Source organism: Mustelus asterias, chromosome 13, assembly GCF_964213995.1.
Source record: "Mustelus asterias chromosome 13, sMusAst1.hap1.1, whole genome shotgun sequence".
Lineage (NCBI taxonomy): Eukaryota > Metazoa > Chordata > Chondrichthyes > Carcharhiniformes > Triakidae > Mustelus > Mustelus asterias.
In genome coordinates this window covers 13410366-13437672 of record NC_135813.1, presented here as the reverse complement: position 1 = coordinate 13437672, position 27307 = coordinate 13410366, and the positions used below count along the sequence as shown (strand labels likewise).

Sequence of the window (27307 nt, the reverse complement as noted above, 5' to 3'; positions counted from 1 at the left end):
AACACAGAATAACGCTGAAGCAATCTAAATGGCGTGATCCTAAATATTGCTCTAATAACACATAAGCTAAGTGTATTATCTATTCTAATTACTGCCCTACCTTTAAAGTTTCTCTGGTCTTCTGGCTTGGACCTTGGCTGTGTCTGAAGTGGCTTTGATATTTTCTCTGGTGCTTGAAAAATTTAAAAATTCCTTCCATTATCACCACGTGTAAATGTTTAGAATAGTCAGTATTGTGAATCATCTGGGAGAGAAACACGAGCAACAACACTGGGTGGGGGCGTCATTGGCAGTGGTGGGGGGCTGTTAACAGTTTGAAATTAGCGGCAATAATGAGAAGGTAATGTTTGAATATTACATCTAAGTTAGTGGAGCCTTGAACAGGATTGTTGGTCTTTCTATCGATGGATAATTATGCTGAACTACATGGATTAGGAATGCTTGGTCAGAGATGGGTTAGCTGCCCTTCATATCTAAAGGGCTGCAGTATTGGGATGCAGCTGTTATGCTGCAGTTGTACAAAACCCTAGTTAGACCCCATTTAGAACACTGTGAGAAGGTATGGGCACCACACCTTAGGAAGGATGTTTGGGCCCTGGAGGGAGTTCAACGCAAGTTTACAAGAATTATATCTGGACTCCAGGGGTTAAATTACGAGGAGAGAGTAGACAAATTAGGCCTTTATTCTCTCGAATTCAGAAGGTTGGGGGGCGATCTGTTAAATCTACAAAATATTTACAGGGAAGGACAGGGTGGATAAGGATAAATTGCTGCCACTAGTTGAAGGCTCGAGAATCAGGGGCCATAATCAAAAAATTAGGGCCCAGCCATTCAGGAGAGATGTTAGAAACACTTCTACACACAGAGAGTGGGGGAGGTTTGGAATTCTCTTCCTCAAATGGTGGTTCAATTGTTAGGTTTAAGTCTGAGACAGACATTTTTATTGAGCAGGGTATTAAGGGATATGGGCCTATTGTCGGTACATGGAGTTAGGCCACAGATCAGCCATGATCTTATTGAATGGCAGAGTAAGCTCAAGGGGTTGGATGGCCTACTCCTGTTCCTATGTTGCTAGCTGATCTCAGCCCAGTTGGCAATAGGGGTGTTATAACTGGCCTCTGCCTCTCAAAGTCAAGAAGGCAAAGGCAGGCATGGTCCATGTTCCTCAACACTGTCTAGCAACCCGTGCTGTGATTGCACATATCTGGATATTGGTTGAATTAGATTAGATCAGAGGTGGGGAGGAAATGTCCAGAAGATCACCATCATAAAACCAGCTGTGTGGGCTGGGACATTTGTGTGTCAAAGCCACATGTGGACCTGTGAAGATTTTGAATTCAGTGCACTGGGGGTTTGGAAAGTCAGTGGAGTTCGGCAAGTGCCAGAAGGTGAGGAGGTGACAGTGAACAGAACTCAGTGCCGGCGGAGGTTTGGACAATATTGAGTTCGGATAAAGTGGAGCTCGAAAACAGGCACAGAGAGCACAGTCAAATCAAACCTGGGGGCAACTAAGGCATGGATAAGAGTTTCAGTGGGAGTGAAACATGGACAGGAACTGGCATTGTGACAATAACAGCAGCCTACATTTATATATCGCTTTTCATACCCAAGAGATTCCACAAGAGGAAATAAACGTCAAACCATCCAGGGAAAAGTCCAGTAAGGGGATTGAGAGGCTGGATTGAAAAAAATGTTTAAATAAGAGACATGGTGGATTAGAGGGTTTGTGAAGGATGGGAACGAGGCAATCCTGGGGCCTCTTTTGAAAGTGAATTTGACATAGTATTAATAAAGCATCAAAAGAAAAACAAGGAAATGGAATTGGAGTAGATGGGAGTACTGCCCGGGCAGTAACCTGATGGAGTGAAGGACTTGTCTGCTACTGAGACCTGCCTGATTGTCATCCCAGTGGACGATGGTATTTCCCCAGATTAATCAGGCAGTGAAGCTGTGATAGCTCTGATGTGAAATGAGAACTGGCACGGGCTTAATGGACCTCAATGGCCTCTCTTGTCTTTATGATCCTCTAAAACTGTAGGGTTATGTGAAAAGAGTAGGGCAGTGAGAGAAACTGGACAGTCTTTCAATGAACCATGATTGGCTGAATGGCCTCTGTGCCAGTTGTAGGTCAGTTGGTAATGTCCTCTCTTCTCAGTCAGAAGGCTGTGGGTTCAGGTCCCACCCCAGAGCCTTGAGCAAAGAAATCCAGGGTGACACACCAGCGCAGCACAGAAGGAGTGCGGCATTGTCTGCACTGTTTGCTAATTGACTGCACCATTTATCTTGAATTAATACCTTTTGTTCTCTTCAATTGGCCTTCACTGGCTGGAAATCCGTACACTGATTTTCTTTTTGGAACATCTGCACACATTAGAAACCAGGTGAGTAACAAGAAATTTAAGCTTTGTCATTTTCCTCCTTCCTAGGAATGAGCTGTACTCAGTGCACACCTGATGAATGCTCAGCATGTTTTGCTGCATATCAACTTTCAAACTCATTAAAATGTCCCTACGTTTTTCTCCCTCATGCCTTCATCAGTTGAATTAGGCATTAAATAGAGATCCCATCTGCTCTCTCAATGTGGACATAAAGGATCCCATGGCACCACTTCGAAAAAGAGCAGATGAGTTGTCCCCATGATCCTGAACACAATTTGCTTCAATCAACATAACAAAATCAAATTACCTGATTGTTATTGCAATGCTATTTGTGGGAACATGCTGTGCACACACTGGCTACCACAGTTATTCCAACTATTGCTAGAAGTACTTAGCTGGCTTTAAAGTACTTTGGGACATCCTAAGGTTATGGAAGGTGCTATATAAATGCAAGTCTTTCTTTAAGCTGTACGATTCCAGGATGTTATGATCTAAATATGGCGCAATCTACTGAGAAGCAAACTGCTTAGATTTGAATTTTTGTGCTAAATTGTAATTTTTTTCCATAAATATGTCATTTTATATTAAATAGTTCAACTCTGCAATGCGTCCCTGACCTCTTATGTCATTCCGTGCCCACTGGGCACCGCAGGGGCTATAGGGTGTATTATTGACTCCTTTAATTACATTTTAGTTTGATGTTTTAAGTTTCCTTTCGATTTTGTCTTGGCCGGTTCCCTTCTTTTCGGGGACTGCCCCTTTTAATTTGTCCCTCAGTTAATTTGATTTAGTTTAATTGTTTAGTCAGAAAGATTGACCTCTTGAGTTATTTGCCTTCACCCAAAATCTGAACAGTTTGCTAATTGGCTGCACCATCTATCTTGAATTAATACCTTTTGGTCTCTTCAATTGGCCTCCACTGGAGGGCACTCCAGCCCCTGGTTTTCTTTTTGGAACATCTGTACGCATCAGAAACCAGGTTAGTCACAGGAAACTTAAGCTTTGCCATTTTTCTCCTTCCTAGAAATTGGCCCCATTCAAGTATACACCTGATAAATGTTCAGCATGTTTTGCTGCATATCAACTTTACTACTCATTCATGTTCCTCCTTCCTCTCCATTATCCTCATCTGTTGAAACCTGCGTTTAAAGTCATAGAATCATAGAAACCCTACAGTGCAGAAAGAGGCCATTCGGCCCATCAAGTCTGCACCGACCACAATCCAACCCAGGCCTTAGCCCCATATCCCTACACATTTACCCACTAATCCCTCTAACCTACGCATCTCAGGACACTAAGGGCAATTTTTTAGCATGGCCAATCAACCTAACCCGCACATCTTTGGACTTTGTCCAAATAGTCGGTTCTAGTATTTTTGCATAATTTCATCCTGTGTACATGTAGCATGATTCTTACTGTCTTTATTTTTGACTTTTAGTAGCTTAAATACAAAAGGATCCAGAGGGGCAATTTTTTCACACAGACGGCGGTGAGTGTCTGGAACAAGCTGCCAGAGGTAGGAGTAGAGGTGGGTACAATTTCAAAACATAGAAAAACTACAGCACAAAACAGGCCCTTCGGCCCCACAAGTTGTGCCGAACATATCCCTACCTTTTAGGCCTACCTATAACCCTCCATCCTATTAAGTCCCATGTACTCATCCAGGAGTCTCTTAAAAGGCCCTATTGAGTTTGCCTCCACCACCACTGACGGCAGCCGATTCCACTCGCCCACCACCCTCTGTGTGAAAAACTTTGTCTTTTAAAAAGCATTTAGACAGTTACATGGGTAAGATGGGTATAGAGGGATATGGGCCAAATGCGGGCAATTGGGACTAGTTTAGTGGTTTAAAAAAAAAAGGATAAGTTGGGCCGAAGGGCCTGTTTCCATGCTGTAAACCTCTATGACTCTATTTTTCAGTCTCTCCTGTCATCCATCCCTTCTGAAATAAGGTAGATGAGAGATCCTTAAATTGTTTCACTGTAAATGTGTGGAGCTTTAGAAATACCTTTTTAGAATCGCAGTCATATGCTATGTTGGAAAATGAGAGATTTGTGTATTTCAGGCACATGGTTAGGTAAATCTGGTGGTTTGGAAGTAGGTATTGCATGAAATATCGGAGTGATCTCTTAAACTGGTTTCAATCACCTCAGCCAGGGATCAGAAAATTAAAAAAAAACAAATGTTCAAGTAAGGAGAAATGTTCCTTTGTCAAAAATGTTTCTTTTCGAAACCAAAAGAGAAAACGCTGGAAAATCTCAGTGGGTCTGGCAGCGACTGTAAGGAGAGAAAAGAGCTGACGTTTCGAGTCCAGGTGACCCTTTGTCAACGCTTTTTGGAGCTTTGACAAAGGGTCACCTGAACTCGAAACGTCAGCTCTTTTCTCTCCTTACAGACGCTGCCAGACCCGCTGAGATTTTCCAGCGTTTTCTCTTTTGGTTTCAGATTCCAGCATCCGCAGTAATTTGCTTTTATCCAATGTATCTTTTAGAGCTCTGGCATTGAAGGTACATTTCAGCATCTAGATCCATATCATCAGATTCCAATGTTCTCTTCAATTCATTGAATCCCCACAGTGCAGAAGGAGGCCATTCAGCCCATCAAGTCAGCACTGACTCACCGATAGCGATCTTACCCCGCCCACCCTATCCCTGTAACTCCACGTATTTACTACATTAATCTCCCTAACCTACACATTTTTTGGACGTTCAGGGATAATTTAGCCTGGCCACACACCAAACCTGCACACCTTTGGACTACTGATCATGAATTAATAAATTATTATCTGTAAGTTTCTCTGAGCAAGTTTTGTCAAATTTGTTAGGAGTGTAATATAGTCCTTTCCATCTGTTTTTTTTATTCATTCATGGGATGCGGACGTTGCTGGTTGGGCCAGAATTTATTGCCAATCCCTAATTGCCCTTGAACTGATTGGCTTCCTCGGACATTTCGGAGGACATATAAGCGTCAACCACATTGCAGTGGCTCTGGAGTCACACGTAAGCCAGACCACATAAGGAAGGCAGATTTCCTTCCCCAAAGGACATGAGTGAACCAGGTGGGTTTTTTAAATGACAATAAATGATGATTGTCATAGTGACCATTAAACAGATTTTATATTAATTGAATTTAAATTCCACCAGCTGCCTTGGTTGGATTTAAACCCATGACCCCAGATATCAGCCTAGGCCCCTGGATTAGTCCAGTGGCGTTACCATTATGCCACTGTCGTCAGCATCTCTTGTGTGCAGCAAGGTCCATTCCGCACATGCAAGAGTTTTTTAAGACGGAAAGGATAAATGAAATACAACCAAGAGGTCAGTCAGTATTTCAAACAACCCATAAGATTAATGTTCGTGTTGGGTTCCTTCACCAGAATTGATGGGATAAGTGTGCAACAAAGCCAGATTCTGAGGAAAGGTTAACTTACAATGTGTTTTGGCTTTAAAATTTGCTGGTGTTTTCTGTTTCTGATTCTGATTTATGGAGTCTGTGTCCTAATTAACAAAACTGAAATCATAGAATCCCTACAGTGCAGAAGGAGGCCATTCGGCCCATCGAGTCTGCACCGACCACAATCCCACTCGGGCCCTATTCCCGTAAACCCACATATTTATTCTGCTAATCCCCTGACACTCGGGTCAATTTAGCTTAGCCAATCAGCCTAACTCGCACATCTTTGGACTGTGGGAGGAAACCGGAGCACCCAGAGGAAACCCACACAGACACGGGGAGAACGTGTGGACTCCGCACAGACTGTGACCCGTGGCCGGAATTGAACCTGGGTTCCTGGTACTGTGAGGCAGCAGTGCTAACCACTGTGCCACCGCGCTGCCCATAATGTCTGTCCAGTTTATTTTAGAATGCATCTCTGCACAAAGATATTCCCGCACTCAAGATCATAAATTGGTTTGGGGGGGTTCATAAACGTTTGGCAGAGGCTGATATCTTTATTTACCCTGTGAGCAAAATACTATTGAATATTTAGGATGCAACTTTATAAAAAGTCTGGATCTTCCCATTTATTTCAATTATGGCCTGATCTGTTTAATGTATTAATGAGTGGAATTCTCCTTTTTAAATGCATTGCTGCACAGAGAACCTGAGGAAGCAGATTAAATATCCTTTGTCTTCACCTTTCCAAATGTTAATCTGTTGATATGTTTATCCAGATACATCAGTTTAATACCTTATTATGCATGATCTGCTAGATGAGAGCTGCAGTAAATGTCAGGAATGCATTTAGCTGCCTTAAATGCTCCTATCGGTATAAATATGAACCCAGCTTTCTCCTGTGTTTTGTGCACCAATTTTCTCTACTTTTCCCCTGTCCTGCAGGATCTGGTTCATGTGCGAGCCTAGCTGGCGGTTCACCGTAGAGGGCATTATCACTAAGCCCTCTTTGCCCAGTGTCAACGTGCATATTCTACACGGGTCTATCTCTCAATAGACATCATTTCACTGAGGTTATTTTTTCATTCTTGTATAAGATGGTGGGGCGTTGCCCATTTGTTTTCCATCTCTAATTACCCATGAGAAGGTGGTGGTGAGCCACTTTCTTGAACCGCGGCAGTTCACGGGATGTAGGCACACCCACAGTGCCGTTAGGGAGTTCCAGGACTTTGACCCAGCGACAGTGGAGGAATAATGATTATAGTTCCAAGTCAGGATGGTGCGTGGCTTGGAAGGGAATTTGCAGGTGGTGGTGTCCCCATGCGCTTGCTGTCCTTGTCCTTCTTGGTGAGTGGGTTTGGAAGGTGCTGTCGTTGGAGGCTTGACAAGTCACTGCAGTGTATCTTGTACAATGAGACGTAGCTGCAACTTTGTTTCAGTGGTGGAGGGAGTGAATGTTTAAGGTGGTGGCTGGGAAACCGATCAAGTTGGCTGCTTTATCCCGGACCGTGTTGAGTTTTTTCAGTGTTGGAGTTGCTCTCAAGAGGAGGCAGAATTGGGTCACCCGTTCTGCCTGAAAGTTGCTGCAAAAGGCCTGTGTTTGGCACTGATGTACTGGGCTCCCCTATGATGGAGAATGGGGATGTTTGTGAAGTCTCCTCTTCTCATTAGTTGTCTGTTTGTCACCGCCATTCACAGTTGGAGGTGGTAGGACTGCAAACCCTTGCTCTGATCTGTTGATTGTGAGATTGCTTTACTCTATGTATCACATGCTGCTTTCACTGTTTGACATGCAAGTAGTCCTCTGCTGTAACTTCACCAGGTTTCCGCCTCATTTTTAGATATGCCTGGTGCTGCTCCTGGCATGTTCATAGAAATCATAGAATCCTGACAGTGCAGAAGGAGGCCATTCGGCCCATCGAGTCTGCACCGACCACAATCCCACTCAGGCCCTATCCCCGTCATCCCACATATTCACCCCGCTAATCCCTCTAACCTACGCATCCCAGGACACCAATGGACAATTTAGTATGGCCAATCAATCTAACCCGCACATCTTTGGACTGTGGGAGGAAACCGGAGCACCCGGAGGAAACCCACGCAGATATGGGGAGAATGTGCAAATTCCACACAGACAGTGACCCAACCCGGGTCTCTGGAGCTGTGAAGCAGCAGTGCTAACCACTGTGCCACCGTGCCGGCCCAAATGGAAATGTCAGGAGTGGGATGTTCTCCATTGAACCAGGCTTGACGCCCTGGTTTGATGATGGTGGAGTGGGGAATATGTCAGGCCTCGAGGTTACAGATTGTGCTTGAATACAGTTCTGCTGCTGCTGATGGTGCAGAGTGTCTCATGATTGCCTCATGGATGCCAAAGTAATTCCTCTTGGTTTTGAATACCTAAGGACAGAGTAGTGAAGAAGGCATTCGGCATGCTTGATTTCATTGGTCAGAACATTGAATACAGGAGTTGGGACGTCTTGTTGAAGTTGTACAAGACATTGGTAAGGCCACACTTGGAATACTGTGTACAGTTCTGGTCACCCTATTATAGAAAGGATATTATTAAACTAGAAAGAGTGCAGAAAAGATTTACTAGGATACTATCGGGACTTGATGGTTTGAGTTATAAGGAGAGGCTGGCTGGACTGGGACTTTTTTCTCTGGAGCGTAGGAGGCTGAGGGGTGATCTTATAGAGGTCTATAAAATAATGAGGGGCATAGATGAGATAGATAGTCAATATCTTTTCCCAAAAGTAGGGGAGTCTAAAACTAGAGGGCATAAGTTTAAGGTGAGAGGGGAGGGATACAAAAGTGTCCAGAGGGGCAATTTTTTCACACAGAGGGTGGTGAGTATCTGGAACAAGCTGCCAGAGGTAGTAGTAGAGGTGGGTATAATTTTGTCTTTTAAAAAGCATTTGGACAATTACATGGATAAGATGGGTATAGAGGGATATGGGCCAAATGCAGGCAATTGGGACTAACTTCGGGGTTTAAAAAAAAAGGGCAGCACGGACAAGTTGGGCCGAAGGGTCTGTTTCCGTGCTGTAAACCTCTATGACTCTATGACAGGGTGCTTGCTTTGTAAAGGAACTACAAGCCTACACTAAACCGATATAATTAGATTGTTGATAAAAGCCACTTCTGCGTGATTTATCTTTTACATTGAATTTTTACTTTGTGAAGCAGTCACTACTGTGCCAGTTTTGTGGTCTAATTTCTGTGGATAATGTGAGACGTGATGTCTCCAGAAAAGCGAGGCCCAATTTCAATAGTACATGTCGGCCATTTGGTTGTGTCTGTTGTAAGTGTTGTCTCTAAGGTTAAAGTTGATGCTGACTGTTTGTTGATGTATTTGTCACTAAGTATGTCCTGAAATAGTCACGCAGTCCCAAGGACAGCTTTACATAAGAAAAGCCTATATTCATCTGAAAATCAATAACATTTTTAAGTTTGAATCTCTCTAACACTGCGATATTTATATATTTGTCTTACTAATGTGATCAATTTTAGAGACACTGCCAATATTTGTTTCTCTTTCTTTTAGTTAAACATTCAATTCAATTTGTGTGTCACTAAGGCTTTGAATCCAGGCACTGATACCTCGATTTTCCAGCTGGTCCTAATAGCTTGATGAGCACAAGCTGTGGACCCAGTGGCTTAAAGAGACAGCATCTTCCATTTGTTCCTGTTCACAAAGTAATCTTTGTCTTGTCATTATCTAAAACTCTTGCACGAACCCAATGAGGCCACTCGCTGTGTGACGGGAAAGGTAGTAAAGGGATTAGAGCCCAATGTAATAGTTGGGAAAAATAATGTGCTCGATATAAATTGACCCCACTGTCAGGGGATTAGCAGGGTCAATATGTGGGGTTTCGGGAATAGGGCCTGGGTGGGATTGGGGTTGGTGCAGACGGTGGCATCCTTCTGCACTGTAGGGATTCTATGATCTATGCTATTCTATATAACCCTCTCAGATACTACCGTGTGTAAGGAAGTTCTTATGTATTGGAGTAAGACTGGAGAGATGATTGAAGCATGAGGTGACGTTACGCAAGCTTGCAAAGTACCTAACCCTCATGCATCACCCTTAATAAGGTTGGGGTGTCTCCTTAAAGAACAGACTGATATAGAAGTGAGAACTCTCATAATTCTTTATCCTCATTGTTAACCTAAACTATTGCTCAGTGTTAATTGTTCTTTTATATTGTTACATTTGCTTCACAAGGAAGCTCTTTCCCCCTTCAGTCAAGCAATGTAAATTATTCTTTACTCCATTTCATTTCACATGTACAGCCTGGTTTACTATTAAATCAGCCTTAAATTTGTTTCAATCTCAGAATAGTTCTGGAATCTTGTTACTTGGTGCATACGAGAAGCTGGAGAATCTTGGATAATACTACACAAGGTATTGTCAATTACACAAGCAGTCCCCGGGCTTTGAAGTGACATCGGGTGATAGCGTTTTCAAACTTGAACTTTGCATGAATGTCCTTACCGTCCTGTTGTTTTTTATGGAGTTGTCTAACACGGATGAAAGATATACCGATTGCGCTCCTGGACCTACGACAAAGTGCAGTTGTCCCTGGAGTCAAATTAATGTCTCTAGTTTGTAATACTCAAGATGAATGTTCATCACCAGGCAACTCAGTGGATGCAGGACTGTCCATGTTGTGGTGATTCAAATATTTAATATCTTTCCCAAGACCTTGAGCAGTGAAACACTTTCCCCTTCCTGCTCTCTTCCTCTGACGATCTATAGCCTTTTCAAACACAATCATGGGATCACTTAAACACTTTTTCTTGATTTATCTGTCTTTTCTCCGACTCTATCCATCATTGATTTGAAGTTCCCTCCGTTTATCTCTCCACCTCTTTCCTCCTTTAGCACATTCCTTAAAACCCACCACTTTTGCCAAGCTTTTTTGGTCACCTCGCTGAATATCTCCTCATGTGATTCCATGTCACGTGTTATTGATGATGCTCCTATATTGCCCCTTGGGGTGTTTTATTATGTTAAAGATGTTTTATAAAGAGTCACTGCCCTTGATATCTGCCCTTGAGATAAAGCTCGGCACAACATCGTGGGCTGAAGGGCCTGTTCTGTGCTGTACTGTTCTATGTTCTATATATCAAGGCTGCATTTGACCAAGTGCAGCATCAAGGGGCACTGGCAAAAGTGGAGTTAATGGGAATCAGGGGGAAATCTCCCCTCTGGTTGGAGTCATACCTAGCATACAGGAAGATGATTGTGGTTGTTGGAGATCAGTCACCTCAGCTGCAGAATATCACTGTAGAGTTCCATAGGGTAATGTCCTAGACCCAACCATCTTCATCAATGACTTCTATTCCATCGTAAGCTCAGAAGTGGGGATGTTTGCTGATAATTGCACAATCTTCACCATTCGCGACTCCTCAGATACTGAATCAGTTTATGTCCAAATGCAGCAAAATCTGGACAATATCCAGGCTTGGGATGGCATGTGGCAAGTAACATTCAGGCCAACAAGTGCCAGGCAATGACCATTTCCAAAGGAGAGAATCTAACCTTTGACATTTAACGACATTAACATTAATGAAACCTCACTATCATCATCCTGGATGTTACCATTGACCATAAACTCAACTTGACTAGCCATACAAATACTGTGCATCAAGAATAGGTCAGAGGCCAGGAATCCTGTGGTGGGTAACTCACTTCCTGACCCCCCAAAGCCTGTCCACCACCTACAAATCAGGAGTGTGATAGGATACTCTCCATTTGACTGGATGAGTGCAACTCCAACAACACTCAAAAATCTTGACACCATCCAGGTCAAGGCAGTCCAGTTGATTGGCACCCCTTCATAAATATTCACTCCCTCCACCACAGACGAACAGTGGCAGCCGGGTGTACCATCTACAAGATGCACTGCAGAAACTCGTCCAGGCTCCTTAGACAGCATCTTCCAAACCTACAGCCACTACCATCTAGGAGGACAAAGGCAGCAGATGCATGGGAACACCACCACTGACAAGTTCATCTCCAAGTCACTCACGATCCTGACTTGAAACCATATCGCCATTCCTTCACTGTCGTTGGGTCAAAATCCTGGGACCCTCTCCCTAATAGCACTGTAGGTGTACCTACACCACATGGACTGCAGTGGTTCAAGAGAGCGGCTCACCACCACCACCTCAGGGGGAATTAGGGATGGGCAATGAATGCTGGCCTAGCCAGCAAAGCTCACATCCCTTGAAAGAATATTTTTAAAAATGCAAGCTGTTGCACAATTAGTTGCTCCATATTATCCTTGTGCAAACGGACCAGTGTAACGACTCTTCACGTGGACAATGCAGAATGCGGCTGGGTTGGTCCACAAGGGAGCTCTGAGAGTTCACAGCCAGTGTGACAGCAGCTTCACAGATGAGATGGTATGGCTACAAGAAGTGAGTATTATTACGTTGGATTAACAACATTGATGTTTCTCTCTAGAAATAGTTTTAACTTTAGCCTTCACAACAAACATGGATAGAATTTTAATTTAGTTGACAAAAATACTCAGTGTGATTTTTCTCAATATAATCAATTGAAACAAGATAGCTTAATATTATGACTCACATCTAGTCTTGCCCGTTAAATAATTTATATATTTAATTTAAAATGTTGCTTAAACCTCACTATTAACCCAAGCAAGGCCGTTTTGGAATTGCCCACAGCCTGCCCTGTATGTTCGTGTTTTAAACACAGGACTAGTTCCAGTGCCTATCTGAAGAAAATTGTTGCTCATTATAAGACATACCACTGTTCATACAAGACATTCATCTTGTCGGCAGGGATTTTGAGGCAGGAAAGAATCTGAGAGGCAATGGATTAATTTGTCAATGAGCTTGTCTCCAGGGACAGCGTACAGCATGCCCTGCATTCACTCCCTTCATTACTCATAGTGTAGGCCCTGACCTTCTCATGTCGCATATCAATGTTGATCATTCAACAAGCCAGAACTACTATCTCCATGGACAGAACCCTGTACTGCAATTGGTGCGGTGGGGTGGGGGAGCTGGGAGCTGGGGCCTGTAGTTTTTTTCTCTTCAACTACAGACAAGCAAGATGATTGAATGCAGAAGAAATTAGGAAGAATGGTTAATATGCGTGGTGGCAAATTTGTATGCTGGGGGGGAGGGATGGTTTTGTGGGGCTATCTAGCTATGTTTGTTTCCGCATAAAGTCAATGCCTTCATGACCAGACGGTCGTGAAGGAGCCTGTCGAGATTCCCTGTGGCAGTGTATAGAGTGACGGTTCAGAATCAGATCATTAGGTGGGATATTGTGTAGAAGATAAACATTCCACTGGGAGAGTGAGACTCTGTGTTAAAATGTGTGTGCACATTCTACCAGCTGAATACAAAGTGATTGGAAGTAATAGGAAGTCATGAGATTTATACCCAAAGGAGCAATATAATGCGGTCGGAAACCTGCTGAATGCTGCGATTTGCCAATGAAACTGCTCACTTAGAGGAATTTCAAAAGGAAATGAATCCATTAACAGTTATTGCAAGTAAATCTCCCATTCCCATTCGCTTAACAGAAACATCTGTTATCAGATTTATACTTGAATGGATGTGCCTTCTACCTTTAACAGTTACAGGTCGGTTGGTGCTCAATCCTTTGGGCATTATTCCAGACTTAAAAAATAACACTGCAATTCTACGTGAGTAGTCAGTGCAAGTGTCACTGGTCAATGCGTCATGTTATAGACTCACCCTTCTTGATTGCTTGTCCTTGGGTTGAGGTGCGTCCTCCTTGTAAGCAAGCAGTGAACCATCATATAGGTATAATGTGACAGGTAGGTGTCAGATTAAAGGTTCTATCAGTACGATCATTTAATTTCTACATGTGAAGGCACTTTAGTTTCACAATTATTAACTCAGCTTTATAACAAGGCAGTGCGTCTAATTCAGTAACTTACATTAATGGGAACATTTTTTCGTTCACAACTTGTACGCACAGAGTTTCGGTCACAATCTTGTCTTAAGATTGATTATTTATAGCAAAGAAATGCATTCTAATAACCTCGGAGTGAGTGAATTTACATTAATTCGGGGTGGCACAGCGGTTAGCGCTGCTGCCTCACAGCGCCAGGGACCCGAGTTCGATTCCCGGCTTGGGTCACTGTCTGTGTGAAGTCTGCACATTCTCCCCGTGTCTGCGTGGGTTTCCTTCGGCTGCTCCAGTTTCCTCCCACAGTCCGAAAGACGTGCTGGTTAGGTTCATTGGCCGTGCTAAATTCTCCCTCAGTGAACCCAAACAGGCGCGCCGGAGTGTGGCGATTAAGGGATTTTCACAGTAAATGTAAATCTACTTGTGATTAATAAATAAACTTTAACTTTACTTTAATTGGGTATTTTAAATGTAAATTGTTCCATTTGTCAAAGTAATATTTTCCAAGGAATAAGTGTCTCAGGAAGTGAACCTCACTACTAACCATTACTGTCCATAGATCTTCACTTCAACGACTAGTACCAGTAACTAAATTGTCAGCAGTTTAGCTGAGAACAAGTTTGGTAGCATCAACTTCCATTACGTGGTTCATGTTAGTAATAGTAGTTGATGCCTGAATGATATATCACCATTTTCTAAAGGGGTCTGAAGGCATTGGCTATAAGGAGCTTCCAGATCAGGGTAAACAGGGGCCAATTCAGCCGTACACACTAAACTTAGACTTGGATGTATAAGCTGCTGGGACAAAGCTGACAAACGGTTCAGTAGGCCGAACCACCTGCAATTTTGTGGAGTCACTCAAATTATTCTTTAACTGTTTTGGTCTTCTGCAGCGATGCGTAAAATGACACATCCGCTGAAACTTTAAGGTTAAGTGGTAACTTAAAGGCTAGTGACCACTAGGAAGGTAAAGAATGGTGATTGCCTTCAGAACAGGTCCAAATGTAGTGAACTCTTTGACAGGATTTGGATGAGGCGGGAAGAAATAGAAAAAATAATAAACTGAAAGGAAGCGCGAGGTGGAAGCATAAAAATTGTGGACAATGTTAGCTGGTCCCAGCAATGAGAATAATGGGGGCATTGCAATTTAGAAACTGAATATTCAAGTGTGTGATCACCATACAGTGACTCCTGCTGGAATATGCCTGGATATAAACTTCAGGTGTGGACAGAATTGGGCTCAGCTGTGACGATGTCCATGGTGAAATTGCCTGCTGACCCTCCCTTTCTATCTGGGCTCACAGGGGAAGAATGAGCACTAAAGGGGGCTAAGAAGGAACTATGACAGCTATGGAACTGTCCACCACCTTCGAGAGGGATGGGGAGAAAATTGGCAGGAAAATAAATAGTCAGCATAAACTGTGAGCAGAGTTTACGATCTGCACTAGCAACCAGCTCTACAGGAAGGGGTTCCAAACTAGTGCTTTACATTCAACGGGCATGGAGTTTGTTCATCACTAATAACTACAGACTTTAACTACAACTGTAAACTCACCCTTCTTAGCTTCTCGCTCAACAGTTCGTCCAGGGCCTTCAACAGGAAACACAAGCACAATTTCTGAGGTTGCTTTAGATTGTAGAATCTATATTGCCTAATTAATTTGTTTCGATCATTTAAGGGTATAGGTAACAAGTTGTATTCATAGCAGCTGCTAGATGGGTGTTGCAGGGGAAGAGGGGGTTGTTGTACCAGTAACTATGGTCTACATGTGCTAATCAATGCTGAAGAAAGAAGCTTACTTTTAAAATCAATTAATAGCGATGCTGGAGACAACAGTAACCCACTCTCAGTCTGCACTGCTAATTGCTGTTCTAGCTACTGCTCTACTATTGCTAGCTATCAATAACTAGTCTTAAAGACTTACTGTTCTTGACTTGCTTATCAAGACGTGAAATGGTCTCTCCTTTTAATAAAGCAGGACAAAGGCAGTTTAGTGAGCAGAACAACTTGAGGGAAATTCAGTCACAGAGTCTGTTGCTAACTGTTAATTTACATGCTTATTTCTGCTGGTTTCTAATTTCATAGGAAGTGAATTGAATTGTTAATTAGAGGGACAATGTTCTACTGTGTACTACAGAAGCTACACTGACCACCACATACAGCACTACAGTAAATGAGTTGCAGGAGCTTGCTTCCTCCTGGAAAATTGATCGGACTAACGATAATATTCGATCAAGTGGCAAGAAGGTCAAAGGCGTTTTCCGACACTTCCATCCCTGATCCAACATTTCCATTCCTAGTCTAAAGCAGGGATGGGTTTATGGGGAGTTTTCTAGTATTTACCTGCTGAGTCATTAACTTCCATTGGTACTGGGTATCCTCCAGCACCTCTAATCTCCTTCATTTTCCTCAGTGTTTATTCTTTTTCAACTATTTATCCACTTTCCTTTGTAAAGTGATGTCCTGAGTTCTGCTCCCACCATTGGCCAAAACCTTCCATCCTCATTTGCAGCTGGGATTTTCCAGCACCGCTGAAAGTGAATGGAATTTTGGCTGGAATGCCAAATTTTCCATTCTCGCTCATAACGGGTCCGCTGAGACTGGAGACTGGAGAATCCCACCCACGGTTTCCATGTTCCAACACCCTACTAGGGGATTTTCACAGTAGCTTCATTGCAGTGTTAATGTAAGCCCACTTGTGACACTAAATAAATGAACTTTAAACTTAAGCTTTTGTGTAAGCAAAATTCTCCTGACTGCCCCTTTTGTCCTTTTGATTTTTACCTTAAATTGATGTGCTCGAGTCATCGACTTACCGACCAGTGAAAAGTTATCTCCTCAAAACCCCTCATAATTCAGAGCTTCCTCTTAACATTATCTGTTGTATTTATAAGAACTCTGTTTCTTTAGTCTCCCTTCATAGAAGTAAAGCTCTCCAGCCCTGGTATCATCTTTAGTGACTTCCTTCTGTATCTTCTCCATAGCATAAAGTAATTTACAAAGCATGTCCCATTGTTTTATCTGCAGCCTAAACAATGAGTTGCATCAATTTACCATTGTCCCTTTCATTTTGTCCTCTATTTTCTAAAACCTCGCATCATGTATTCTTTAAAAAGAATAAAGCTTTGTCAATTTATCCTCTCTCTTTTAAGAATTAAACATCTGACAAATCCCCAAGCCATCTGCTTATTATCTTCTAAAATTTTATCATTCACTGTCATTTCCTCGAGCTTACTTTTCCTTTTCCAACTCGGCAATAAGTTTCATCCGACAACTTCCTGCCCAATCTGTGTTCCTGAAGTCACTTAGTCCTCTTCACAATTTACCACTCATATATATTATTTGAAAATTTTGTTAGTGCTCCCTGTAATATATAGTGATGTTAGTGTCCCTTTAAGAAAGACTTTTTTAAAACATGATTTCTGTAACTCGCACAGTTTCAGTGCTTTCTTAGCTCACAGCTTCAGTGATGTCATTGTTGCCGGCTTGACTACAATCAATCCTTTTATTGCTTCTTAAATAGTTTAATTGGGGTTGTTCGTGTTTACTCTGGGATTAGTTTTACGATCCTGCATTGTTAGGAGAAAAGGTCATGTGTTTTTGGACAGTTTTCTTTCTTTCCAGTGAGTTTAAGGTTCAGTTTGGAGAGTTCTGGGGCTGCAGTTTAGTTTTAGTTTTAGCAGGGGCATCAAGCAAGAAAGAAGCTGAACTCTCTCTCTCTCTGTCTCCTCATTCTATTTGGAAAGTCTGCTGGTTATCTCAAGGCAACGTTTTGCCTTCTGGAAGGAAAATGTAGCCTTCATAAAGACTCAATTCCCAGTCAAGTGAGATTTAATCTATGCTGCGTTAAGCCTGTGAAAAGGATTTTGTCTATGAGAGGTTTTGGCTTATTGAAACAGCTTTAATATTCAATTAAGTGTTAATACATTATTATGGTTGTTTTCTTTTTTTGTTTGTAATTGTTAAAAGTTCTTGCTAATTTTCTTACTATATGTGTTAACTATATTCTTAAATAAACTTTGTTTGATAAAAGCTTCCTAGTGGGTTGTTGAATCAAACCTGAAGTGAAACATATCATGCTCAGCCTCGTCAAATTCAACATATAAAACTTGCAGTTCGGGCGGACTCAATAAAGCACTTTGGAGCTTCTGCCCTTTCATTTTGTCCTCTGTTTTCTAAAACCTAGCATCTTGTATTCTTTAAAACATTATGGAGAAGAATAATGATCCCAACACTGACCCAAATGTGAAAAATATTCATTCACCACAATTCTCGGTCTTTAGTTTTTATTACAATCTGCCTTTTCTGAACTATTGCACAGAAAATACTCCACTAGCCAAAGGATTAATCAGTACGAGTTCTACATGAAAGGAACTGTACACCATTAAATTTTATTTCCACAGGCTTTGGGAATCAATTTGCATTAAGGAAAATTACTTTACGTATTTATTTTTTAAGAATCGATGCTATCGATGGTTTTTTTCCCTAATGTCGCTAGGACTGCCACTTAGCATTCAAGATTACAATCGCTACGCTATATTCCATTCAGTATCACACCACAATGTAATGGATCTTTGTGAAAGATTTGTAAAGTCACTGGAGGATGAAGAGTATCGATATCCCAGTGACTTCTTGCAACAACAAGGGAGTCTCTAGTCATGTTAACAGAAGATATCTTTCTCAGGCAAACCATCAGGAGATGAGGGTTGAATAGGTGAAGCTGAAGAGCCTGATGCAGCATTTAACACGGCCAGTTAGTGCTTCCATGTTTCTCATTAGTTACCAGAATTATAAAAGATGAGATGCATCACTAACTCTGGCTGTGACAATTGATCTGCTTCAGTAAGGGGTCTTCGCCATAACCATACCTAATTCCTGCGTAGGTCTCATTTCAACCCATACCTTCCCCTGTTTCCCAAAGGGATGTAACACGTCCCAATCTCATTCATTCTTGGTTTAAAAATTTTATTTATTTTGAGATGGTTTTGCAATCTGTCTTGTTTCATAAATCTCACTGATATTATTCACCCGATTAATTTTTGTTCTGTTAGTAATTTCTAGTACATGGAGCCAGATTAGGAAGTGTACGTCATATTCTAGGTATGCTTTAAGTAAGTACCAGTATCTCTAAACCTTTTTTTTCACAGATTCTGATTCCCTCGTCTCACCAAGTTTTTAGGTGTCCAGATCATCACCAACAGCCTGTCCTAGTCCCCCCCCCCATGCTGACACTATAGCTAAGAAAGCCCACCAACGCCTCTACTTTCTCAGAAGACTAAGGAAATTTGACATGTCCGTTATGACTCTCTCCAACTTTTACAGATGCACCATAGAAAGCATTCTTTCTGGTTGTATCACAGGTCGGCATGACTCCTGCTCTGCCCAAGACCACAAAAACTACAAAGGGTCGTGAATGAAGCCCAGTCCATCACGCAAACCAGTCTCCCATCCATTAACTCTGTCTAGGCTTCCTGCTGCCTTGGCAAAGTAGCCAGCATGATTAAGGACCCAACGCACCCCAGACATTCTCTCTTCCACCTACTTCCGTCGGGAAAAAGATACAAAGGTCTGAAATCATGTACCAACCGACTCAAGAACAGCTTCTTCCCTGCTGCCATCAGACTTTTGAATGGGCCTACTTTGCACTAAGTTGATCTTTCTCCTCACTCTCTCTTTTCCTTCTCTATGAACGGTAACCTTTGTCTGTATAGCGTGCAAAAAACAATACTTTTCACTGTATACTAATACATGTGACAATAATAAATCAAATCAGTGCATTGCTGAGATTTCTGATTTTTGGTCAGTCTGGAAGCATGCATTTCTATAGAATAGAATCCCTACAGTGCAGAAGGAGGCCATTCAGCCCATCGAGCCTGCACTGACAACAATCCCACCCAGGTCCTATCCCCATAACCCCTGTTAATCCCCCTGACACTAAGGGGCAATTTAGCATGGCCAATTCACCTAACCCGCACGTCTTTGGAGTGTCGGAGGAAACCCACGCAGACACGGGGAGAACGTGCAAACTCCACACAGATAGTCACCCGAGGCCGGAATTGAACCCGGGTCCCTGGCGCTGAGAGGCAGCAGTGCTAACCACTGTGCCACCGTGCAGCCCATCTATAAATTCCACTGCAAAATTGCAACAAGATTTTTGAGATTGGAAACCCATTCAATACTACAATTTGAATGAAGGATTGAAAATGTTGGTGAACTGCTAACATTAAAAGGACACATACTGTACGATGCTATAGTCGGGGAGTGGGACAATTGGACACACTTTTCAAAGCACAGGCACAATGGGCTGTGTGGCCTCCTTGTGTACTGTATGATTCTATCATGCTTATATTCTGAGCCCCTTCTGATTTCAGTAACCTTTATTGCAAAGGGTTTGGAGTAAAAGAATAAAGAAGGCTTGCCAAAATTGTACAGGGCTTTGGTGAGACCACACCTGGAGTACTGTGCACAGATTTAGTCTCCATGCTTAAGGAAGGATAGACTTGTATTGGAGGCAGTGCAACAAAGCTTCACTAGACTGGTCGCTGGGATGAGAAGGCTGTCAAGTGATGAGACGCTGAGTAAATTGCTCTGGTGTTTAGATGAATGAGAAAAGGTCTCATTAAAACATACAAGATTCTGAAGGGGCTGGACAGGGTAGGTGCTGAGAGGTTGCTTCCTCTGGCTGGGGAATCTAGATTACGGGGGCGCAGTCTCAGGGTAAGGGGCTCAACATTAGGACTGAAAGGAGAAGAAATTTCTTCCCTCAAAGGATTGTGAATCTTCGGAATTCTCTGAGGGCTGTGGATATTCCATGGTTGAATACATTAAGGTTGAGAAAGCCAGACTATTGGGGTCTCAGGGATTCAAAGGATATGGGAAGAAGGCAGGAAAATGGAATTAAGGCAGTGAATCAACTGTGATTGGATCAAATTACAGTGCAGGTCCCAGGGGTTGTATGGTCTACTCCTGCTCATTTTTCTCATGTTGTTGCATTCTAAGGATCTACTTAGTGTAAAGCCTGGTGTCGCTGATGGCAAGGGCACTTTCTGTCCTAATTATCATAGGTTCATGCTTCAGCCAAGGATACAAAGGCTTCAATGGTTGTGTCCATGATCATCCCTCATAGAAACCCGAGTGACGTTGGTTTACACCATGGGGCAGGGACCAGTCCAATGTTACAGCGCTCATTACCCTGAAGTTGTAAATGGGCAAATGTATGAAGTTTTAATTTTGTAAGGAGAGAGAGTATCTGTCCCTGGGTGTTAGGAAACTGACAATGAGCCCCTCCTCCACCCAGAAATTTAATGCTGAGTATTCTCTCTGATCTGTGATGTGATCACTTCACTGAATATCTACAACTCCAGGATGGGTGACATATTTTTTGATTTGATTTATTATTGTCACACGTATTAGTATACGATGAAAAGTATTGTTTCTTGCGCGCTATACAGACAAAACATACCGTTCATAAAGAAGAAAAAGAGAGAGTGCAGAATGTAGTGTTACAATCATAGCTAGGGTGTAGAGAAAGATCAACTTCGTGTGAGGTAAGTCCATTCAAAAATCTGATGGCAGCAGGGAAGAAGCTGTTCTTGAGTCGGTTGATAAGTGACCTCAGACTTTTGTATCTTTTTCCTGACAGAAGAAGGTGGAAGAGAGAATGTCCGGGGTGCGTTGGGTCTTTAATTATGCTGGCTGCTTTTTCTAGGCAGCAGGGAAGTGTAGACAGAGCCAATGGATGGGAGGCTATTACGGCATCAGTGTGTAGAGGAGCCTGGACGGTCCAGTCAATGGCTGAGCCCCCACCTCAATGATAAGATCTTCCTCTGGTTCCATGGACATAATCCTTTTAAATGGGGTTTGATTATACGTCAGAATATTGTTACCAATGTAGCTCGTTCCAAAAAATTGAATTGAAAATCAAAATGCAGACAGTTTCACTGCCTTTCTCCTTCACGTTTTTGTGGCCATTTAAACAGGAGTCCGCGGACCTCATTCCAGGTTGTTCTCTAACTGGTCTGCTGTCTGATGGAAGGCTAAGAGGAGGTGATGATACCTGACACTTTCTGCGGCTTCTGGGGGGCAGCAGCCAGGGGGGGCATCACCGCTTGTGATTTCTGGATAACTGCATATGCATAAAAACAAAGGAAACATTTAGCTGCACAGAATCACCTGGAGAATACAGTTTGTGGTCATTGTAACCATTTTCAAGGTACCTTCTCTATTGAGTGTTGGTGGGTGTGTGCGTGTGTCCTGCAGCCACACCCCAGAGTGCTTTCCTTAAACCATTCTAATTCCCCGAGCCACCCTCCTTCACTTACCTCCCATAAACACTGCACGCTGGAAATATAGAACATTTACAGCACAGAAGGGGAGGTCCTTTGGCCCATCATGTCTATGCCAGCCAAAAAAGGGCTATCCAGCTTAATCGCACTCTCTGTAGCCTTGTAGGGTGCTGCACTTAAAGGGCACATCCAAGTACATTTTAAACTGTGGTGAGAGTTTCTGTCTTCACCACCCTTTCAGGCAGTGAATTCCAACCATCTGGGTGGAAAGATTTCTCCCCCAGTCCTCTCTCATCCTTCTGTCAATTACTTTAAATCTATGGCTCTGGTCTCTGAAATCTCTGCTGAGGGGAATAGGACAAAGGACAAAGAAAATTACAGCACAGGAACAGGCCCTTCGGCCCTCCAAGCCTGCACCGACCATGCTGCCCAACTTAACTAAAACCCCCTACCCTTCAGGGGACCATATCCCTCTATTCCCATCCTATTCATGGACTTGTCAAGATGCCCCTTATGAGTCACTACCGTATCCGCTTCCACTACCTCCCCCGGCAACGGGTTCCAGGCACCCACTACTCTCTCTGTAAAAAATCTGCCTCATACATCTCCTTTAAAACTTGCCCCTCGCACCTTAAACCTATGCCCCCTAGTAATTGACTCTTCCACCCTGGGAAAAAGCTTCTGACTGTCCACTCTGTCCATGCCTCTCATAATCTTGTAGACTTCTATCAGGTCGCCCCTCAACCTCCGTCGCTCCAGTGAGAACAAACCAAGTTTCTCCAACCTCTCCTCATAGCTAATGCCCTCCATACCAGGCAACATCCTGGTGAATCTTTTCTGTACCCTCTCCAAAGCCTCCACATCCTTCTGCTAGTGTGGCGACCAGAATTGAACACTATATTCAAAGTGCGGCCTAACTAAGGTTCTATAAAGCTGCAACATGACTTGCCAATTTTTAAACTCAATACCCGGCTGATGAAGGCAAGCATGCCATATGCCTTCTTGACTACCTTCTCCACCTGCACTGCCACTTTCAATGACCTGTGTACCTGTACACCCAGGTCCCTTTGCCTATCAATACTCCTAAGGGTTCTGCCATTTACTGTATATTTCCTATCTGTATTAGACCTTCCAAAATGCATTACCTCACATTTGTCCGGATTAAACTCCATCTGCCATCTCTCTGCCCAAGTCTCCAACTAATCTATATCCTGCTGTATCCTCTGATGGTCCTCATCGCTATCCACAAATCCACCAACCTTTGTGTCGTCCGCAAACTTACTAACCAATCCAGTTACATTTTTCTCCAAATCATTTATATATATTACAAACAGCAAAGGTCCCAGCACTGATCCCTAAGGAACACCACTTGTCACAGCTCTCCATTCAGAAACACACCCTTCCACTGCTACCCTCTGTCTTCTTTGACTGATGTGGAGATGCTGACGTTGGACTGAGGTAAGCACAGTAAGAAGTTTAACAACAGGTTAAAGTCCAACAGGTTTATTTGATAGCAAAAGCCACACAAGCTTGCGGAGCCTTAAGCCCCTTCTTCTTCTTCCCTGAAGAAGGGGCTTAAGGCTCCGCAAGCTTGTGTGGCTTTTGCTACCAAATAAACCTGTTGGACTTTAACCTGGTGTTGTTAAACTTCTTACTACGTTCTTTGACTGAGCCAGTTTTATATCCACCTTGCCAGCTCACCTCTGATCCCATCCGACCTCACCTTCTGCACCAGTCTGCCATGAGGGACCTTGTCAAAGGCCTTACTGAAGTCCATGCAGACAACATCCACTGCCCTACCCTCATCAATCATCTTCGTCACTTCCTCGAAAAACTCGATCAAGTTCATGAGACACGACCTCCCCTTCACAAAACCATGTTGCCTCTCACTAATACGTCCACTTATTTCCAAGTGGGAATAAAGCCTGTCTCGAAGAATCCTCTCCAATAATTTCCCTACCACTGATGTAAGGCTCACCGGCCTGTGATTACCTTCCCATTCACTTTCTCTCGGGTACCCATGGTATCTAAGCCGTGGCTGCTTTTGTCTCTGTGATGCACAGAGTTTCACTGTGTTTAAGGCTCTATCGTGAAGTAAGTAATTGCTCTGCGCATTGTACTGGGATTGCTAACTCAGGATGGCACTGGGAGTGACGCGAGTCTCAGATTCCCAGCTGATCACAGATTTAGAAACAGCCGTCTGGTGCTTGAAAATATTGTTATCCTGGGAGGTTCCGAATAATGAGAGGGAGTCGTGGCAATCAATCCTAGAAGCTATTTTCTCCGCTGCTGCTCCACCAGACCTCATGAAAAGGTAAAACCCACCACGACTGCAATAACACTAAAAACTGAGAGTATGCAGCAAGGTGGCAAAGAAAGGGAAACAACGTGGTGAACAATTTGGTCTAAGATCCTTCTCATTTAAATTATCACAGTAATTTTGACAAAAGTCTCTACTTGAAATGGTCACCCATCTTTTCTGTTTCTGGACTTTGGCAAACCTCCTTTACCTTACCAACAGTTGCGGTTTATCTTTCTAACTTGGTGGTTAACACTAGTTTAGGTGGTTTTCAGTGGTTAGCACGGCTGCCTCACAGCGCCAGGGACCCGGGTTCGATTCCCAGCTTGGATCACTGTCTGTGTGGAGTTTGCACGTTCTCCCCGTGTCTGCGTGGGTTTCCTCCGGGTACTCCGGTTTCCTCCCTCAGTCTGAAAGACGTGCTGGTTAGGGTGCATTGGCCCGATCAGGCGCCGGAGTGTGGCGACTAGGGGAATTTCACAGTAACTTCATTGCAATGTTAATGTAAGCCTTACTTGTGACTAATAAATAAACTTTAACTAATTTGCAGCATTTTGTATTCTTTCTGTTTAAATTAGCTGAGAAAAGTAGCCCAGTTATTGAGGTGGAATCTTTCCACGAGCCCCACTTAAAACAGTGAACGTTTCACTTCCCAACTTCGGCTCCAACTTTCCAGCATTTCCTGTTTTTATTTCTGGTGGATATTAAACAAATCCGTTGCTGACTCATGGAGGGAGAAGGCACTGTGTCAGTATATTGAGGAAGGTAAATTCTGTCATTGTTCAGCACAGAAAAAAATCCACTACTCTTCTCATTAACAGAAAAAATACCCTCCAGTTTCCTCCCCATGAGTGATTATCAGCAGCACCACCGGTCCAAAAGGTCAGACTTCATACCTTGTCTTTTTTGTACCTTGTGATCCTCAGCATTGAGTGATGACAGACTGTAGAGGATATCATAGCCTTGCCCTATCCTCTCTGCTTCAACGTTCAAGCAGCACAATAACCAAGGGTCTCTGGATAATGATTCAGGGGCAGCGCCGTGAAACCTTAACTACTTTCGCCCAAATCAGATGATGGGCTAAGAGAATTCAAGCATTGGGTGGCCCTGCAGTTAGCACCGCTGCCTCACAGAACCAGGGACCCGGGTTCAATTCCAACCTCGGGTCACTGTCTGTGTGGAGTTTGCACGTTCTCCCCGTGTCTGCGTGGGTTTCCTCCGGGTGCTCCTGTTTCCTCCCACACCCCAAAGATGTGCAGGTTGGGTCGATTGGCCGTGCTAAATTGCCCCTTAGTGTTCGGGGTGTTAGCAGGATAAATACATGGGGTTACGGGAATAGGGCCTGGGTGGGATTGTTGTCGGTGCAGACGCAATGGGCCGAATGGCCTCCTTCTGCACTGTAAGGATGCTATGACTCTAAGTACTCCCCCCGTTGCCATTGCAGAGATCCGCACCCAATATGAAGTGAGGAGGGTTTCACACTGTTTTAGATCCCCCGGTGAGAGTGGTGGGAATAGATGTCTGTCCTGCAACTTCTACATTGTGTAACTTGGGAATCAGGTCCAATCGGAATTGTCGATATTAACCGGAGCTGTGGGTCATGTTTCTGCTGCCCACCTAGACATATTGGTTCACTCTGTAAGAGACTGTCCGTAGACCACAAGTGACAGGAACTAATGCAAATAAATTAAAATACTTTTAGAAAAATACACACGATGCAGATCACAAGGACCTTCTGAAATGATAGCGCCAGGTCAGGACCTGCGATTCCAAACAATTACTTTCTCAAAATATTGATTTATGTTGAAAACTGTGGAAAAATTTTCAAAACGTAGTCAGATAAAGCACAGCATGCAGACTGGAAAACAAAGCAGAACAAATTTAGATTGGATGTTTATTTCGGAAAGAGATGTTCAAAATGAAATGTTTAAATAAAAATAGGATGTGGAGGAAATGGAACAGAGAAAGAAGAGAGGTGGGGATGGTTGTACTTACTGCCGTAAGCGGAACTGGCTGCCACACCTGAAAGGGAAACACAGGAAGATCTTAGAGAGACACAGAGAGAGACAGAGCTGTATTTCCCTCCAGTTGCTGATCTCTACCCGCTTGGGTGGCACAGTGGTTAGCACTGCTGCCTCACAGCGCCAGAGACCCAGGTTCGATTCCCGGCTTGGGTTACTGTCTGTGTGGAGTTTGCACCTTCTCCCCGTGTCTGCGTGGGTTTCCTCCCACAGTCTGAAAGATGTGCTGGTTAGGGTGCATTGACCAGAACAGGCGCCGGTGTGTGGCAACTAGGGGAATTTCACAGTAACTTCATTGCAGTGTTAATGTGAGCCTTACTTGTGACTAATAAATAAATTTTAAAAATCTTTTGTCGGTGTAAGGTGGGAATTGCACATTTCCACAAGAGAGGAAAACATTGCCTCCCACCCCCCAATTGCATTAATATTGTTGGTTTTTACACACCAGAGTTCAGTTTTAAATGCATTCTTCAACTTGCAAAAGTGTTGTTGACTTCTGATAATATCCCATTGAAGGTCAGTAGTCCACCCTAGATGTTCATTCTCCCAGGGCAGAAAGGACCAATCCTGAATTGCAGTCCGTCATGCCCAATTCCTGCCAATGTTACGGGCACTGCCCGTAACAGGGAATACCCTGTCTGGTCCTGGGACCTTCTGAAATGATAGCGCCAGGTCAGGACCTACCATCTTGATGAAGACAGCACTGCAGATGTGCCAAGTGGCTTCCTAAAACAAGCATTGGATCCTTCACATATATATATAAAGTAAGGGACTTGGACACCAGTCTTCGCCCTCGCTATTTTGAATTGAGTTCTGGGACTCTAAGCTCTGGAATTCTTTCCTTGAACCTTTCCACCTCTCGATTTTCCTCCTTTAAAATGCTCCTTAAAATTTAATTTCTTTAACCAAACTTTTGAACACCTGTCCTGATATCACATGTGGCTCAGATGTTTTGTAACCCTCCTACGGAGCGTTTTGGGACATTTGGTCATGTTAAAGGTGGTATATA

General features: G+C 43.2%; 1 protein-coding gene across 2 annotated transcripts in view; it reads right to left on the bottom strand.

Annotated features, from left to right (window-relative positions):
- The window catches only part of ntng2a (netrin g2a), a 125582-nt gene that overhangs the window by 11307 nt on the left and 86968 nt on the right, over positions 1-27307 (bottom strand). For both annotated transcript variants that reach the window (XM_078227580.1, XM_078227581.1), the window contains one exon: positions 26273-26299. In XM_078227580.1, coding sequence (XP_078083706.1) covers positions 26273-26299 — 27 coding nt within the window. The remainder of the gene's footprint in view (positions 1-26272; positions 26300-27307) is intronic.